The 15,883-nt window shown below is 45.6% G+C and overlaps 1 protein-coding gene across 1 annotated transcript in view; it reads right to left on the bottom strand.

The window, feature by feature from the left end:
• Positions 1–2,463: 2,463 nt before the first annotated feature.
• Positions 2,464–15,883, bottom strand: part of Ccny (cyclin Y) — a 110,036-nt gene continuing 96,616 nt past the window's right edge. Inside the window, exons 8-10 of the mRNA XM_048367981.1 lie at positions 11,281–11,447; positions 6,154–6,316; positions 2,464–3,433 (exon numbers count right to left, since the gene is read on the bottom strand). Coding sequence (XP_048223938.1) covers positions 3,317–3,433; positions 6,154–6,316; positions 11,281–11,447 — 447 coding nt within the window. The 3' untranslated portion in view covers positions 2,464–3,316. The remainder of the gene's footprint in view (positions 3,434–6,153; positions 6,317–11,280; positions 11,448–15,883) is intronic.

Here is a 15,883-nt window from a genome sequence, read left to right as displayed (position 1 = left end):
ATTAGATCTCTACTATGCACCATCTGGACTGAGAGACTAGGCAGGCCTCATACTGTGCTAAGTCACCCAAGACTCCCAGGGCTAATACTTCCTCCTCTGCTCTTACAAAGAATTAATTCACTCAACATAACTCAAAAAAAAAAAAATACAGTAGGCAGACACTATTGGTTCTATGTGTATATTTATTTAACACTTATTAAACACCTACAATGAGCCAGGAATCATATTTTATTATTTTTAAAAATTCAAAACCATAAAATATGGCCCCAGGAGACAGGTTACCAAAAGCAGCAAGAAAAGTCAGAATTCCTACTAGCCAATTTCTGCCTTGCAGCTACGAGCAAAATCTCTAGAACCAAGGGAAACCCCAGGATGGAGGTGCTCCTGCCGGAGCCGGAGAGGAGGGAGCGGAGGCGGCTGGGAGGGGCAGGTGGAGGCTGGTGAGGCTGGGCCTGTGGCCGCCTCTAGGGCGTTAAGGCACAGGAGCACCTCCAGGGCTTGGGCCTTTCACCCCCAGCCCCTCCAGTTTGGCTGTAAACCTCTGCCTTTCTCCCTTTCCTAGTTAAACAAAATCCACCAGGATATTTACTGTCTCGGTGACCTTATCATTTAGGTTAAATCTAAAATTGAAATCAACAAAACACGTGGTTTTTCAAGGTTTGTTAATGACAAAAACGTTCCACTCAAATCCTATACTTAATAGCCATCCAGTTTTAATTGTAGGGCATTGAACCACCTCGAAAACAAATTACAAGAAAGTGATGTCACTAGGATTTATCAGTAGGTATTGTCATTGTTTTGTGTTGTTTTCTTCTTTTTGGCAAACTTAGAACCAGAGAACAAAACAGTAAGTCTTCAATAGGATGTAGAAAAATAAAATCAACCTAAGGTATTTATCTACCTATGTGCTAAGCGACCCAAACTGCAAAGGTAAAATCTAAAGTCTGCACATAAAGCAGTTTTTTTAAAATCCTAGTGTGCAAGGAACAACCAATTAATACAGATGAATACTAATAAATACGGAAATTTTTCCTATACAGAGGTAGAGTCCAGTGCACAAGGCTAAAACAAAATTCCACAGTCTGAACAAAACCGAGCCAGGTTGTATGGAATCCACTGTAAATTTCAGGAATCAGACTGTATGTACAGAGATACAATAAATAGACTATACAATCTTTCAAAGTAGTTTAATAAACCCACAAAATAATAGCAGATGTATTGAAATATTTACATAATTTTCAAATCTCTCAAATAAAAGGGATAAAAATAAGATCTGCTATAAATATGTCAGCAGAACTTCTTTCCTGAAATGGATCAGTAAAATAAGATATTTTACATGAGAGGAACAAATTTTTGTCTAAGAGGTATTCATATCCAGCTAAGAAAATATGTCCCTTTGAAAGTTACATAGACAGGGGAATATAAAATGATTCTGTTTTTTAGGTCTCTAAAGTTTCTAAATTCAACTCTTATTGAAGAGAGAAGCTGATTTTGGTATCCGTTCAGAGTAATCAACACAAGTACACTGAGAAGAGAATTCACTTTTCACTTTCTGCTTGCTTTGCTTTTGATTGTTTAAAGGCCAGAAAGAACTTGAGCCTAACTAGTTATGGTTCTTATCGCCCACGTTCCACAGAGCCTGACTGAGCACTCTGGGATTGTGGTTTTCTGAGTCCCTCCCTTTCTAAAGCACAGTTCACTGAGAGCAGGCGTGTGTGGATCAAGGAACCACAAGATTCCAAGGTCCTACTGCTAAGCATAGGAAGACAATGAAACACAGAAGACCCTCTGCGGGCGTTTGCCTCAGAGACTTGAAAAAGGAAAGAGCTCCAAGGTTGTAGTTACTGTGACCTAAGAACAGAAAAAATGCAAAGCGCTTTATGCACAAGTGACTCAGATTCTCAAAACTGACATCAAATTTGTTCTCTGATGCTCTGTCTTTAACCCTTTTATTTCAACTGATATATAAGATTCTTACCAAACCCTAAGGAAACTAGGGATAGTCAGAAAATGAAAAAGTACAGTCCTAATTAACGAAGCCTAAACCTTCAGTTTGAATTCTGTGTAACTTCTCTAAGCACCCACAATGAAAATGCAAGTTGAGTTTTTTTTTATTCAATCATTCTGTGAAAAATACTTCAGCAAATAGTAACATTTTTCCCTTCAGTAATCTTCCCATAAGAATACCCCCCCTTTTTTTTCAATTTTAGATTCTTAAAAACTTTTATACAAATAGACTAGCTTTGATTTCAAGTAAACATATAAAAGTTGAGAGGAATATTGCTTGCGACCATGGGCGTCAAGGGGAGGTGCGGGGGGGGGGGGGGGGGGGGAGGGGGCAGCCACGGTCCTCCGGGGCTTCGACTTCGGCAGACGCGCGCTCCTGGAAAGGCTCACCCCGGCAGGGAGCCTCGCGCCTCGCTGCAGTTTCCTCCAGCCCTTACCCAGAGGCTGACGGAGTTCCTATCACTCCAGGTCAGAGGAAAAAGGAACGTGAAAAACAACAACATAACAACTGCAAGAAAATTGGAAGGCACAAGCACCCATGGGATCTAGAATGTTCTTGGGGTGAGGGAGGAAGGAAGGAAAGGGATACTTTTGGTTCAGCACTACAGTCATTAATTTTGCCATTGTTGAAGAGAAACAATATAAAATAAAGATGTACATCAATGTAACAAGCATATCCCACAGTGGGGAAGAAAGCTCAGAAGACGGCTCACAAAAATAGTGCAGAGAGAAACAACCAGTACTATTTATTTGCAAGTCTGTGCCATGGTGGGTACAAACTATATTCTCTGCTCTGTGGGACCAAAACTAAACAGAATAAAAACGAACAAAAAATCCCCCAGATTCCAAAAAGCAGCAAGAAGGAATGCAGGAAGTCTTACACAACATACTGATCCACAGGGCGCGCCCTCCCGTCTTTAATGCGCGTCCAACTCTGCTACCTACAGCGCGGTTCCCACCTCCTACACTCCCGACGGGGCGGGAACTCAGGAATGGACGGCCAGGCCACCCAATCACGTCCCTGCCCTTCACCAGCTCCTCAGGACTGAAGTCTGTTTCCTCTAGAGGGAAGTGCTGTTAGCCACGGGGAAAGGTGTGACCCAGGATCTCCAGAACTCCTCTTGCGTCCCTCGAAGCCTTGCCCTGTGCAGGGACACAGCGCAGGGGTGGACGTGAAGGCAGCCTGACAGAACTATGAGTTAAAAAAGGATGGGGGCGGGGGGGAACCAAAAACGCCAACCACCCCAACGTCTGTCTTTTCTCCAGCCGCAGGGGCGGCTCGGGGCGGCCTCGAGTGGGGACACCGCGGTTAGGAGATGATGGCGGGCGACCACCGCGGCAGACTCAGGTTGTCGACACTTGCCGACCGTTTCCTTGTGGTTCTTCGTAAGTCCTTGTACTTGTCCTCGCAGAGGCGAGAGATGGCCTGCACCAAGAGAAACGGGGAAGGTCAGGGCTGGACCCCACTCTGGGCCTGGGGCCGTTTCTCCCCAGTCAGGAAGATCCTCAAGGCGCCCCTCTCCAAACCTGTGATTGGTGACTCCCCCCTCCTCCGGGGCAAGACTGCTCGGTCGGGCCACCCTCACCCCGCCCCACCCGCTCTCATGTAAGAAGTGCCATCTGCATCCGACTCCACAAGGCAAGCTCCAGAAAGGAAGCTTTGCCCCATGGTTCCCTGGGGTCGGCGGCCTGAGCGGATGCATAAATTCCAACTGAGATCGTGTACACAACAGAGCATGGACACTACGGGCCCTGCCTGGGGAGTGGGGACCCCAGGACGGCCTGGAGGAGGCAGCCGCTTACGGAACCCTCTGCAAGAACGGACATTCCAGCCACGTGACACCGACAAAGGGTGGGCAAGGCCACGTTTGGGGGCCATAAGGGGACAACAAAGACCGAGAGCAAGCTGGTTGCTCAGCCTTTACTCTGCAGGCAGTGCAAACCTGCCCACAATGCTACAGGAATTTAATAAAACCCCAAACTGCATTGTAGAAAAACAATTCCAGTGATAGCCTGGGAGATGGACCGGAGGAGAGAAACAGCAATGGAGGACTCTTTGTCCACATGAGAAATGACTGGGCAGGCTATGCAAGGTTGAAGACCTCTCACCCAAAACACACACACACCATTCCAGGTGGTGTATTTGAAAAGAAAAATCAGATTCCTAAGGGGCATAATTAGAGCTGTCATTTTTTTAGCGCAAATTCCTTTTCTGGTGCTGATCCTGGGACCTGGACATCGCACCTGAGATCGTCTTTGCTCTTAACCCATAGCTCTGAACTGGCTTTTTGATGGTTAGAGTCTCAAGACCTTCCTGCCTGGCCTGGCTTGGAGCCACAATCTTCCTATCTTAACCTCCTCCTGAGTAGCTAGGATTACAGGCATAAGCCACTGGGCATCTAGCAGATAAATTCCCCAATATGATCTGTTGCCTCTCAGTTTAGTGAGTCTGAATGCAGTATCACAATAGCACCAGGTTAACAATGTTCATCTACTCCAGATTTTATTATGCAGTTACATTAGCCTTAACCACCGATAATTTATTTCAAAGCCAAATGTCCGGATATCAAAAAGGCACTTCGTGTCTGCCTTGGTTTTCAGTGAGTGTTTCCATGCTCTGCAAAACAGCAGCCAGTGTGTCAAAAAAAAAAAAAAAAAAAAAAAAAAGGTCACCTGGCAGTAGATTTGAAGAGGTACAGCACTTTAGGTACCTATAGCTCCTACTGCGATGTATTCTTTCTGACATGGAATCTACTTTGCTAACCAAATGGACTGAAATGATGCTAGGGAATGGGAAAATTATGCATTCCCGCCCCTTACAAAGGGGGATCTCATAGGGGCTTCAGTGGCTTTCCCTGGAGCCATTCTGTCCAGCCCTGCCAGGCTCTGATCCTGAGAAAAGTGCAGCTTCATCAGGACATGACTCGCCTTTTCTAGGCTCTAGACAAGTCCAGGAGCACAACAGCTCAGGACAGGTGAGTCTTCTTGTTTTTTTTTTTTTTCCCAGTCCTGGGGCTTGAACTCAGGGCCTGAGCACTGTCCCTGGCTTCTTTATGCTGAAGGCTAGCACTCTACCACTTGAGCCACAGCGCCCCTTCTGGCCGTTTTCTATATATGTGGTGCTGAGGAATCAAACGCAGGGCTTCATGTATACGAGGCGAGCACTCTTGCCACTAGGCCATATTCTCAGCCCCGACAGGTGAGTGTTCCTTCCTTGCTTTACTTAAGCCTCACATGGTGGTGTGACTAGATGGTCGGCACCCCGAGGCCCACCAGCCTGTGCTCACGGGTGGGCTGAGCTGGCACGGGATGTTTTTCCCTGGGGATGAGTGGCCCTGGGCGCTCCAAGGGCCTCTTTCCCTCAGCACTGAAAGGCCCTCAGAGCCCAGGGTGCACAGGGGCCCGCAGGGCAGCCGCACAGGCTCCTGGCCGGTGAGAAGCTGCTTTAGGAATGTGCTCGCACACGCCTGGACACGCCACTTGGAACACACGCTTCAGAGGAAGGTGCTCCAGGTGTTTCCTTTTGTTTTGTGAGCCTCTCGCCTCTGCAGTGGTAGGATCACAGTACGCACCACATAATGCTCTTCAGTTTTCCTAATGGATGAGAATTCAGAAACGGAAGCACCGCTTTCATCCCAATGGCTGGGACAAACACACTGAAATGACCGAGTTCTACAAACCCCTCTGCATTTTTGTTCTAACCTCCACATACCTAATCTTTCCTATTATTTTACTAAGTTTCCTTCCTGGAATTTATCACTTACTTTCTTGTGTAAATAAAGGTATGATCTTAAAATGTGTAGTCCTCCCCAATCCTTTCCTGGAGCTCTGTGCTGCTCACAGCTGTGGGACAGCGTCTCTCTCTCGAGAGGTGGTGGCGTGAGCGGCGCGGGGCCTCGGGGGCACGGCTGCACCACCCACCATTCCAGTCAAAGGCCAGCACCTGCCAAGGTTCAAGTCCAGAGGAAGAGCCACCAGGCCTCAGCAGCCTTCTTGGAGGAGTCTCCGGCGGCCCTTCTGACCACCCTGCCTCTCCTAAACGTTGGACGAGCTCTCCCAGGTGGAGAGGTTGCCGTTGCAGTCACCCACACCTACGGCATCTACACGGTGCTCTGCCCTGCACCGCCATGTCCTCAAGTGCCTTACCTCCAGTTTGTGGGCCCGCTCCCTACTCAGAGGCTCCAAGGGAAAGCTCAGGTTGTTTGCTTCTGCCAGAGAGCGAAGATCAAAATAATACTTGGCGTACACACTGGAAGGGACATTGATGTTGAACTGGAGCAATTCAAGGAACTGTCGCTCTAGCTCATTCCTGCAATGATAAAGCAAAGTCGCACACACTTAGCCGTTTCAGTGAGCCAGGGTGGCTGCCAAGCTCATAGCGACCTGACTTTAGAAACCAGCAGCCTGCGGGGGTGGGAGACAGGGGCGGGTATTGCATTAATTACCTGGTTAGACCCCAGAGACATTTCAACCACAAAACTGGTATTAAAAGCTGGATCTACCTGAGCTGGAGCTCAAAAGGATGAGGTCTGATTAACTGGGATGCTGACCGGGAAGTGCTCATGGAGATGTCTTCCGCTGAGAGCAAACACAGGCACAACCACTTTCTCAAAGGCCTGCCTGAGCTTGGGCCTGAGGTGGTGGGGTAACCCAAAGCTGTTTCTGAGGGCTGTGGAAGTCAGCGGGGGTCTTGAGACGACCCCCCAGAGCCAAAGCTGCGACTCTGTAGACCTAGAGACGACTGGGCAAGGGCTCAGAAGAAAGGAGTAGGGAAGGGGTTAGAACCATCCTGAGGAGAAAGAATGAGTTGGGGTGCCAGTCCCAGCCCGCTGAGTTCCTAGGGTGGGGCATCTAGTTTCCAGGTGGGCTTGTGATGAGGTTAACAGGCTCTTACCAGGCTGACCTTGGAGACTCACATTTCTAATAACTCCCTTGGTACCAGATGGTGCTGGTCCCTCCCTCATTCTAAGAACTGGTCAACTCAGGGGCCAATGAGCAGAAAGAGTCAAGAACCACCCTGGAAACCCACTTACATTTTGATGAAAATGACAAGAGCCAGAACATATTTTACAACTTCTACTTTGAGAGCTTCTCACATAGGTTAGCTTCCAAATTACTTATTTGTTGGGTGCTACTAGTTCTGAGGGCAGTGACAGACCTGTTTCTTAAGGGCCAGCCCTGGACTAGGCAGAGTTTCAGTGCCACCTGTTAGAGAGCACCAGTGATGTCCCTTACATACCTACGACTCTGTAACTGCTGGCTCACTCTGGCCTCTGCAACTGGTCTCCACATAGCCAGGCACTGTGGTATCTCCTATTTATTACATGCCTTGCCTGGCTTTACTGACAAGTCAACTGAATTGAGGGATGTCTGGAACTCAGGCAGAGCGGACTAGGGGCTGAGCACTGGGTTATTCTGTTAGAAGGGCCTATTCCAAACACCATCACCCACCAGGAGAGCAGGATGCCCAACCCATTCCCTGTGAAGGAAGCTGAATGCTGACAGCCCTGACCTGTAGGCCCAGCTTCTGTGTTGGGTGCTGCGTTCTGCAACTGCATGGAACTACACTGATTCTTCAGACTTTGCAACTCTGAAGCAGGCTCTGTCTCATAGGCTGTGACAAGTTCCATGGGTATGCCATTAAGTCACCTCACCGAAGGGTGAGGTGGGTTCACGTTGCTGAGGAGGGACAAGGGTTCAAAGGAAGTGGGACAAGGAAGGAAGGATCTGAGCCAGGGAAGCTGGCTCAGGGAACTGGTTAAGGAACAGAAGCTACTAGCAAAAGAGCATTAGGAAATTAGGAAAGCAGCAAGTTGATTATGAAGTCCTGGGTGAAGCCACTCAGGGTTTGTTTTTGTTGTTGTTATTTTGCTTTTTAAACTGGCCCTGAAGCTGTAACTCTAGGCTTGGGGTCTGTCCGTGAGCTCCTTTTTACTCAAGGCTAGCGCTCTACCACCTGAGCCTCAGCGCTACTTCCAACTTTTTCTGTGATTAACTGGAGAATCTCATGGACTTTTCTGCCCAGGCTGGCTTTGAACTGGGATCCTCAGATCTCAGTCTCCTGAGTAGCTAGGATTACAGGCATGAGCCACTTGGCACCCGGCAACCCAGGGTTTTGTTTTGTTTTTGGTGCTGGCCCTGCGGCTTGAACTCAGGGTCTGGGCACTGTCCCTGAGCTTTTATGCTCAAAGCTAGTACTCTACCACTTGAGCCACAACTTTACTTCCAGCTTTTTGGTGGTTAACTGGAGATAGGAGTCTCCTATCCAGGCCAGCTTTAAAGAGCAATCCTTCAGATCTCAGCCTTGAGCAGCTGGGACTGCAGGTGAGCTACCAAAACCCAGCTGCACCTAGATCTTTTACCTAGATAAATAGCGTATCTAATTTGTGTCTTTCTATACAGCCAACTGAGAGAAGTTGCCAAGCTAAATTGTGCTAATTTTTACATGTTAAAGGAATACCCTGTTATTTGGGATTCAACTTTAAATGCCTTCTATTCATTCTTAATTAAAGGAGATTTTATGAGATTATCATATCAATTACTAGAACTCAAGTAATATCTCAGTAAGGTAGGAATGTCAAAAACTTAACCAAGGCCAGAAGTGCCAAAACGAATGAGACTATGGAAGTTGGTTGTGGCTAGACCGCCACCTACTGGCTGACAGGCATCACTACAGAGCTTAGACTGGGTATGCCAAGGAAAACCGTGATTTAATAATACTTTAGAACTGTGATATACGTTTATCTGAATTAGGAAAGGGAAGGAGAACATCAAAATGGTGATAAAAAGGATAAAGGGCAAAACAATGCAATAGCGACACTCACAAGACAGTATGCTGGAAATTAACTACAACTGGAGGGGGTAGGCAGAGGGAAGGTAGAAGAAAAATTAGGGAGGGGGTGACAAGTATGACAAGAAATGTACTCACTACCTTACGTATGTAACCCCTCTGTGTATCACCTTGACAATAAAATCTAAAAGTAAAATAAAAAAAGAACTGGTCTGATAAGCGTATCCAAAATATTAAGTGGTGCCATTCACTCCAGCTGAAAGTACCCATTGTGAGTAAAGCAAAGAGGAAGGTATTTTGGGACAAGGTAGCATTTTTTTCTAGGACTAGTTGGAAGAAAAAATAAAATCTACAGCTTGTGTTTAAGAATATTCCTGGGCTAAGTTTTGGGGAAATAGTGATTTTAGAGCTGTTATGTTTTCAAATAAAAACAGGACCTACAAAATAGAAATAGTCTCAAAAACTCTAATTTACACACTGAAGCACATCTTAAAGCACACTGATGGCTTACAGTGTGATAAATTAACAGAAAACTATCAGTAATATAGAGAACCTAACTGCCCTGATTTGGAGAATTATGAGGTAGCAGTTCTGAAGTAAATGTTTATGAGACAAATACTATTCTAGCTAATAAACAAAAAAGCAGGGCTGAGAATATGGCCTAGTGGTAGAGCGCTCGCCTCGTATACATGAAACCCTAGGTTCAATTCCCCAGCACCACATAAATAGAAAACGGCCAGAAGTGGCGCTGTGGCTCAGGTGGCAGAGTGCTAGCCTTGAGCAAAAAGAAGCCAGGGACAATGCTCAGGCCCTGAGTCCAAGGCCCAGGACTGGCCAAAAAATAAATAAATAAACAAACAAAAAAGCATTTTTCAGAAGTGACTGTTACATATACAGAAATACAACTCAATTGGTAAAATGTATTAACTTGAAAACAGGCCTTTTAAGATGGAACAAAGAGAGTTCACCATCTAATACACTGTTGGCCTTTCTACAAAACTAGGCTCATTTCAGACACTGGCACCAAATCAGGTCCTAATGAGATACGAGATCAGAGCCACGATGAGATATCTATCATCTCACACATCCAAAGCAGTGCTAACACTGGAAGCAACATTGCGTCCTCAGGGTGAACAATGGGTAGACAAATGGGTAACGTGCATGAAATGCAATGATATTCAGCCTTGAAAAGGAAACTATGGCAAATGGCACTGATAAATCCTGAGAATATATCCTAGGTGAAACTAGGCAGTTGCAAACAGACAAATCTTATATACGATTCTGCTGTATGAAGTACCAAGTAGCAGACAGAAGCTGAAGCTGGGGAAGAGAAAGGAAAGTTAGGGATAAAATGGTATGTTTTACTACACATATTTTACAAAAAAATAGACATACACCAGGTATATAGGGAGGGACTGTGAGATTCTTATTCTGTCCTAGTCTACCATTTTTTTAAATTAAATGTTATTAAGGCAATTTTATTGGTTTACATTAGTTTTGTTTTGTTTTGGCCAGTTCTGGTGCTTGGACTCAGGGCCTGAGCACTGTCTCTGGCTTCTTTTTGCTCAAGGCTAGCATTCTAGCTCTTGAGCCACAGCGCCACTTCTGGCCATTCTCTATATATGTAGTGCTGAGGAATTGAACCCAGGGCTTCATGTATACAAGGCGAGCACTCTACCACTAGGCCATACATATTCCCAGCCCCTGGTTTACGTTAGTTTTAAGGGGAGGATTTTACGATTGCGTGTTAACATGCTTACAATGTGCCACAATCAATTTCACCCATTCAGGCTTTCAAAAATGCCTAAAGAACTTGGCACAACCAAACTTCAGTACCCCTTTCTCCGCAACTTTCATTTGGTGCTCGAAGCTAACCTGGGATAGTATCACCACTGAAGCAATGCCGAATCTGAGAAGAGGAAGACTGAACTGCAAAGGGCGGCCCACTTTCCTCAATGTGGTCAGCTTCGATCTGCTCAGCCCTTCTGCAACCTGTCACGCAGCTGCGAGCCACAGGGATGACCTGCTCAGCCAAAGCCCCCACTCCACCGGGGCAGGGGCCTATGTGTCAAGCTGAGTGGCGTTTTGTTCACAAACTCAGTATCTGCTGCTTCTACTCACTGGCTGGCAACCTGCCACCTGAGCCCGCCTCCAACCCCAAGGGTTGGTTTCCCTTTCCTTTTCCCATTCTCTCCCCCTCCCTTTCCCTTTCCCTTCCCAGAGTGACTCTAGAGGTGGGCACCAGCCTGAGGTCAGAAATATCCAGGAGTAACCAAATGATCCCTTTTGACATGTTCCGAGACCATGTCTCCACATATGGTCATCTGCCTAGAAAAGGAGATTTGCTGTGTTTTCACCACCCTATCCTTACCCTGGCCCACTAGATGCTTAGTCAAAATCATCATTGTGCTCTACATAAACCGTGGGAAAGGGTGTGGTCTCCCTCTCAGCCCACCGAGACGCGGAGGACGGGCCCCACTCACATGTCCTCCACCGTGATGTCTTTCAGGATCTGGCAATAATCCACGTTCCACACAGCCTGGTCGTCCCACACCTTGGAGGCCAGCAGGATCGCCCCCAGCACAATTCGCTTCCAGTTGGCCGGACAGATATCTATCTCTGCATACGTTAGGAGTCTTTCAAGGTATACCTGGGAAGACACAACGGTGCAGAGCTAAAGGAGCTTTAGTGTTCACCTACACACTGCTCTGCGGAATCACAGTTTCATTCTGCCATCCTTTAGAAGCCATCACCTGATCACGGATACTTTTCAATAAGCCTGATGAAGTGGGCTGAGTTCACCCTCTGTAACAGGACAACGTATACATAACTGGACTTCAAACATTGATAAGACTGAGGCGGGCCTGGTTTAGGAGCCATGGGTTAACTGTTCATTCCCTCAACTATGAATTCTACGAACATAAATACAACAACTGTCCCAACAAAAATTATGCAGGCATAAAGGGGATAACTACATGTATTACCTACTGGGATTTGTAAACACTGACATTTTTGAGATAATTGTAGATGTACATGCCATTGCTAAGGAAGTGATGCTTTTATTATTGTGGTAAAAGACACACAACACAACATTACCATTTAACTATTTTCAGGTGTAGAATTCTGAAACATCAAGTCCATTCACACAGTTCGGAGCTATCACCACTAACCAACTGTAGACATTTTATCATCCCAAACCAAAACTCTACACTTGCACAACAGCTCCTCCCTTCCCCTCCCTCCTCCCCAAGCCGTGTCAACCACTACAAAGCTGACTTAAGGATGAGGAATAACATCATACTGTATGTTTATGTTCCATTTTGCTTACTACATGGCCTGTCAGTGGATATTTGAATCACATCCTCGTATGGCCACTGTGAATCACACTGCCATGAACACTTGTGTATAAATAGCTCACCAAGTCTGCTTTTGATTCTTCTGTATTCTACTCAGAAGGGGAACTGGTGGACCATATAGTAACTCTCTGGCCTATTGGTGTTTGTACAAACCCGTTTTCCAAACCCCAGGATTCAGGAATCTTGGTATAGATGAAGCAAAGGCTATCTATGTGGGCAACTGTCAATCGAAACCTGGGTACTGGGTTTCCCAATGAAGACTCTGCTGGCTGGGGCTACAGCTCACTGTGAGGTATGAAGTGTGCATTCTGACGCTGCTGGGGGAGGTGGTGTCCCCCACCCCCCACCCCTTGTACCGTCCTTCCCTGTGCTCAGTTGGCTGTGTTCTCCCACTGTCAAGAACTAAGTACCCTGTGAACAGGCAGAGTAGGGAGGCTGCGGGAACTCACAATGCATGCTTCTACCACTACAGGTTGTACTTTCTTAGTTCTTTAAAATACAAGATTGAACAGCAGTTTTTCAAAAAACAAAATGTACAGAAAGAGTTTCAGATCTGTTATGTTGAAGGTAATAGCTTCTAAAATCTTGTGTGTGGGGGGAAGATGTAGCAAGAGACAATTTGTATTTTATTTCAGTATTTATTTTTTATGTTAAGCCAAGTGGAAAAATACTAAAGTCGCCAGTCTGGACTCTTCTGAATTGTGTGTGAGTGATGATTTACCCTCAGGCCTGCACCTGCTTTCAACTCTAATGGATCAGCATGTGCATGCTGTCTTAGTTTTAGGAAAACTAAGATAGGTCACTGATATGTTGCATAACTGATGACTTCACAAAGCTGTCAGTAGTTGGGAAGAAGCAATCCTTAATGTTTTAAATTCCTTAGAAACTAGTTAAATAACCCCAAAAAGGGGATCTCTGAGGGCCAGAATCAGTGGCATTCAGTCAGGTAACTACTTTAGCATGAGCCTCTGAGAAAGACTTTCGATGCTGCAACCCGGGGGGCTGAGTGGCAGACCGGAGTCTGCAGCCGTGACTGGGCCTCCGCCCCCAAGCTGCACACCAGCTTACCAGGGCTCCTCGGGCGTTCGGCATAGTCTGACACAAGTTTTAGTAAAAAACAGCATACATCATCTAGGGAGGTACTGTCTGTGTCTCTAGGCTGCCTTTACAGTCATTTTCTGCTCAAGAATACTACTGAATGAAACAAGAGTAACTTTATAGCAGAGAAATCTCACACAATGGCCTCAGAAAGGTAACCAAGGTTATTATGATAGTGATAAATTGTATTGATGCTTTTGATACAATATAAAAAGTTACCCTTTGTAGTTTTCCTCAAAACACCCTACATAATTTCAATCTAATCTTGAAAAAGATCCCAGTTGAGCAGCATCCTACAAAACATCAGACAAGTATGCTTCAAAATTGTCAAGAACACCCTCTAATTCTGTCAAGATCACACCTGTGGTCCTAGCTACATGGGAGGCTGAGATCAGAAGGAGCTCAGTTCAAGGCCAACCCTGGCGAAAAGTGAACAATACTCCATCTCAGTGGAAGAAACGGAGACTGAAGGCACATGCCTGTCGGGAAACGGAGAACTGCAGTCCAGGGATGCCTTCAGACAGACAGGAGGACACTTCCTCCAGACAACCACTTCAAAACCACCTTTGGTAGAAGTGTGGTTCCACCATGGAGCACTTACTTAGCAAGTGTAAAACCATTCATTCAAATCCCAGCACTGCAAAATAAAAACTCAGAACTGTTTAAGATCATCTGAAACTAGGGAAGTACAAGCAACTGCCATGGCCAAAAGGGTCCTAAGAAGACTGAACAACTAACATGACTAGCATTTTGATGGACGCCTGGAGCAGGGGCACTGGGTAAAAACCAAGGAAATCTAAAAACACAAGCACTTGGGTCAATGATAGTGTATCATCATCAGATCATTAATTGTAAGAGATATGTCACAATAAGATTCCAATAATGTAATCAATGTTTTAATACATGATAATATGTTACAGCACGACATCTTATAACATCACAGATGTGAGTGAACTGGCTGTGAGGTTTTTATGGAGAACTACTAACTTTACCATTTTCTATCATCTTAAACAGTTTACTTTTAAAATCTGGGAAGATGAAAGCACAGTGCACTTTAACTTCTACACTAAAGTGCTTGTTTTAAGAAGTGGAGAGGGAAAATAAGGGTGTGATAGGGAAGTTAAGTTGATGGGTACATTGTGGGCATGTATGGAAACATCACAATGAAACCCTCCTGTACATCTAATGTAAGTTAACAAAAACTAAACATGAGGCCCTGGGTTTTTACCTTTAGCACAGGGAAAAAAAAAAAAAAAAGATCTCGAGGGCTGGGAATATGGCCTAGTGGTAGAGTGCTCGCCTCGTATACATGAAGCCCTGGGTTCGATTCCCCAGCACCACATATATAGACAATGGACAGAAGTAGCGCTGTGGCTCAATTGGTAGAGTGCTAGCCTTGAGCGGGAAGAAGCCAGGGACAGTGCTCAGGTCCTGAGTTCAAGGCCCAGGACTAGCCAAAAAAAAAAAAAAAAGATCTCAAATCAATAGCAGTCCCCTTAATTAGAAGGGCAAACTAAAACTAAAGCAAGGCAAAGAAGCAGAATGAAACAGAGTAACAAACAAACAACAAAAAAGGGGGGAGAAACAAACTTGGTTCTTTGGAAAAATTATTATAACCAAAAAACTCTTAAGTAAGACAAAGAAAAAAAAAAGGCTCAAATGAACAAAACTAGACACAAAGACAGAGCACTGCAAATTTTACTGAAGCAAGAAAAGTAACAAACACTATGAGTTGTACAAGTATAGCAACACACAGGATACAGCAGATGAAACAGATCAATTCCTAGAAACTCATGAAGAAGCTAAAGGAACTCAAGAAAAGATCGTAACCTGAGGGGATCTTTAATAAACTGGTGCTAAGACTCAACCAGCTCTGTGAAAGTCTCTAACACAGACAACTACTGGCCAGCATGGCTTCCCTGGTGGGAATATTCTACAGTTAAAACACTACCTACATCAAACAAGACAATATCCCGAAAGCTGCTGTGCTGCGGAGGGCCCCGCTTGGGCAGCCACGGTGAGGAGAGGGGCGTGTCTATTCAGTCCACACACCGATCACAGACAGCAGCCACTCACTTTTCCCCGGCCACCCCAGCACAGACGTTCTCGCATGACACTCCCGAGCTAACTCACCGCTCTTTCCTGTCCTTCAGTAGTACCTGTTTCCTGGTTATACCATCTCTAGACAAAAATGGCATCTGCCCACACAACAACAAGCCTTTGCATCATCTCAAGGCTCCATGCCGCGTTACCCAGGGTAGCACAGGCATGTAAAACTCAAGATTAGATCAATATGGCTGAACTAGATGACAGCGGCTCACACCTGTAATCCTAGCTATTTCAGAAGCTGCAAGTAGGAAGATCATGGTTCGGGGTCAGCCTCGACAAAAAGTTGCCAAGACTCCTCTTTTTCTCAACCGAGAACAGGGCCCCAGGATTCCTTCTCAATTGCAATCTTATAACCTACAATTATTTCACGTTATCCCATGATTCCTTGAAAGGCTGTTTTACCCTTAACCTGGCAAGTTCAATGAGGCAGAACAAAGAAATGGAGGAGCAGACTAATGAGCAAGTAAACTGGCTTACTGTAGAATTAGATTAAGGGTGCCAAGCTCTCCATTCTGTGAGAAAA

The sequence above is a fragment of the Perognathus longimembris genome, chromosome 18 (genome assembly GCF_023159225.1).
Source record: "Perognathus longimembris pacificus isolate PPM17 chromosome 18, ASM2315922v1, whole genome shotgun sequence".
NCBI lineage: Eukaryota > Metazoa > Chordata > Mammalia > Rodentia > Heteromyidae > Perognathus > Perognathus longimembris.
The sequence above is the reverse complement of the archived record's forward strand: the minus strand, read 5'-3'. Positions and strand labels throughout refer to the sequence as shown.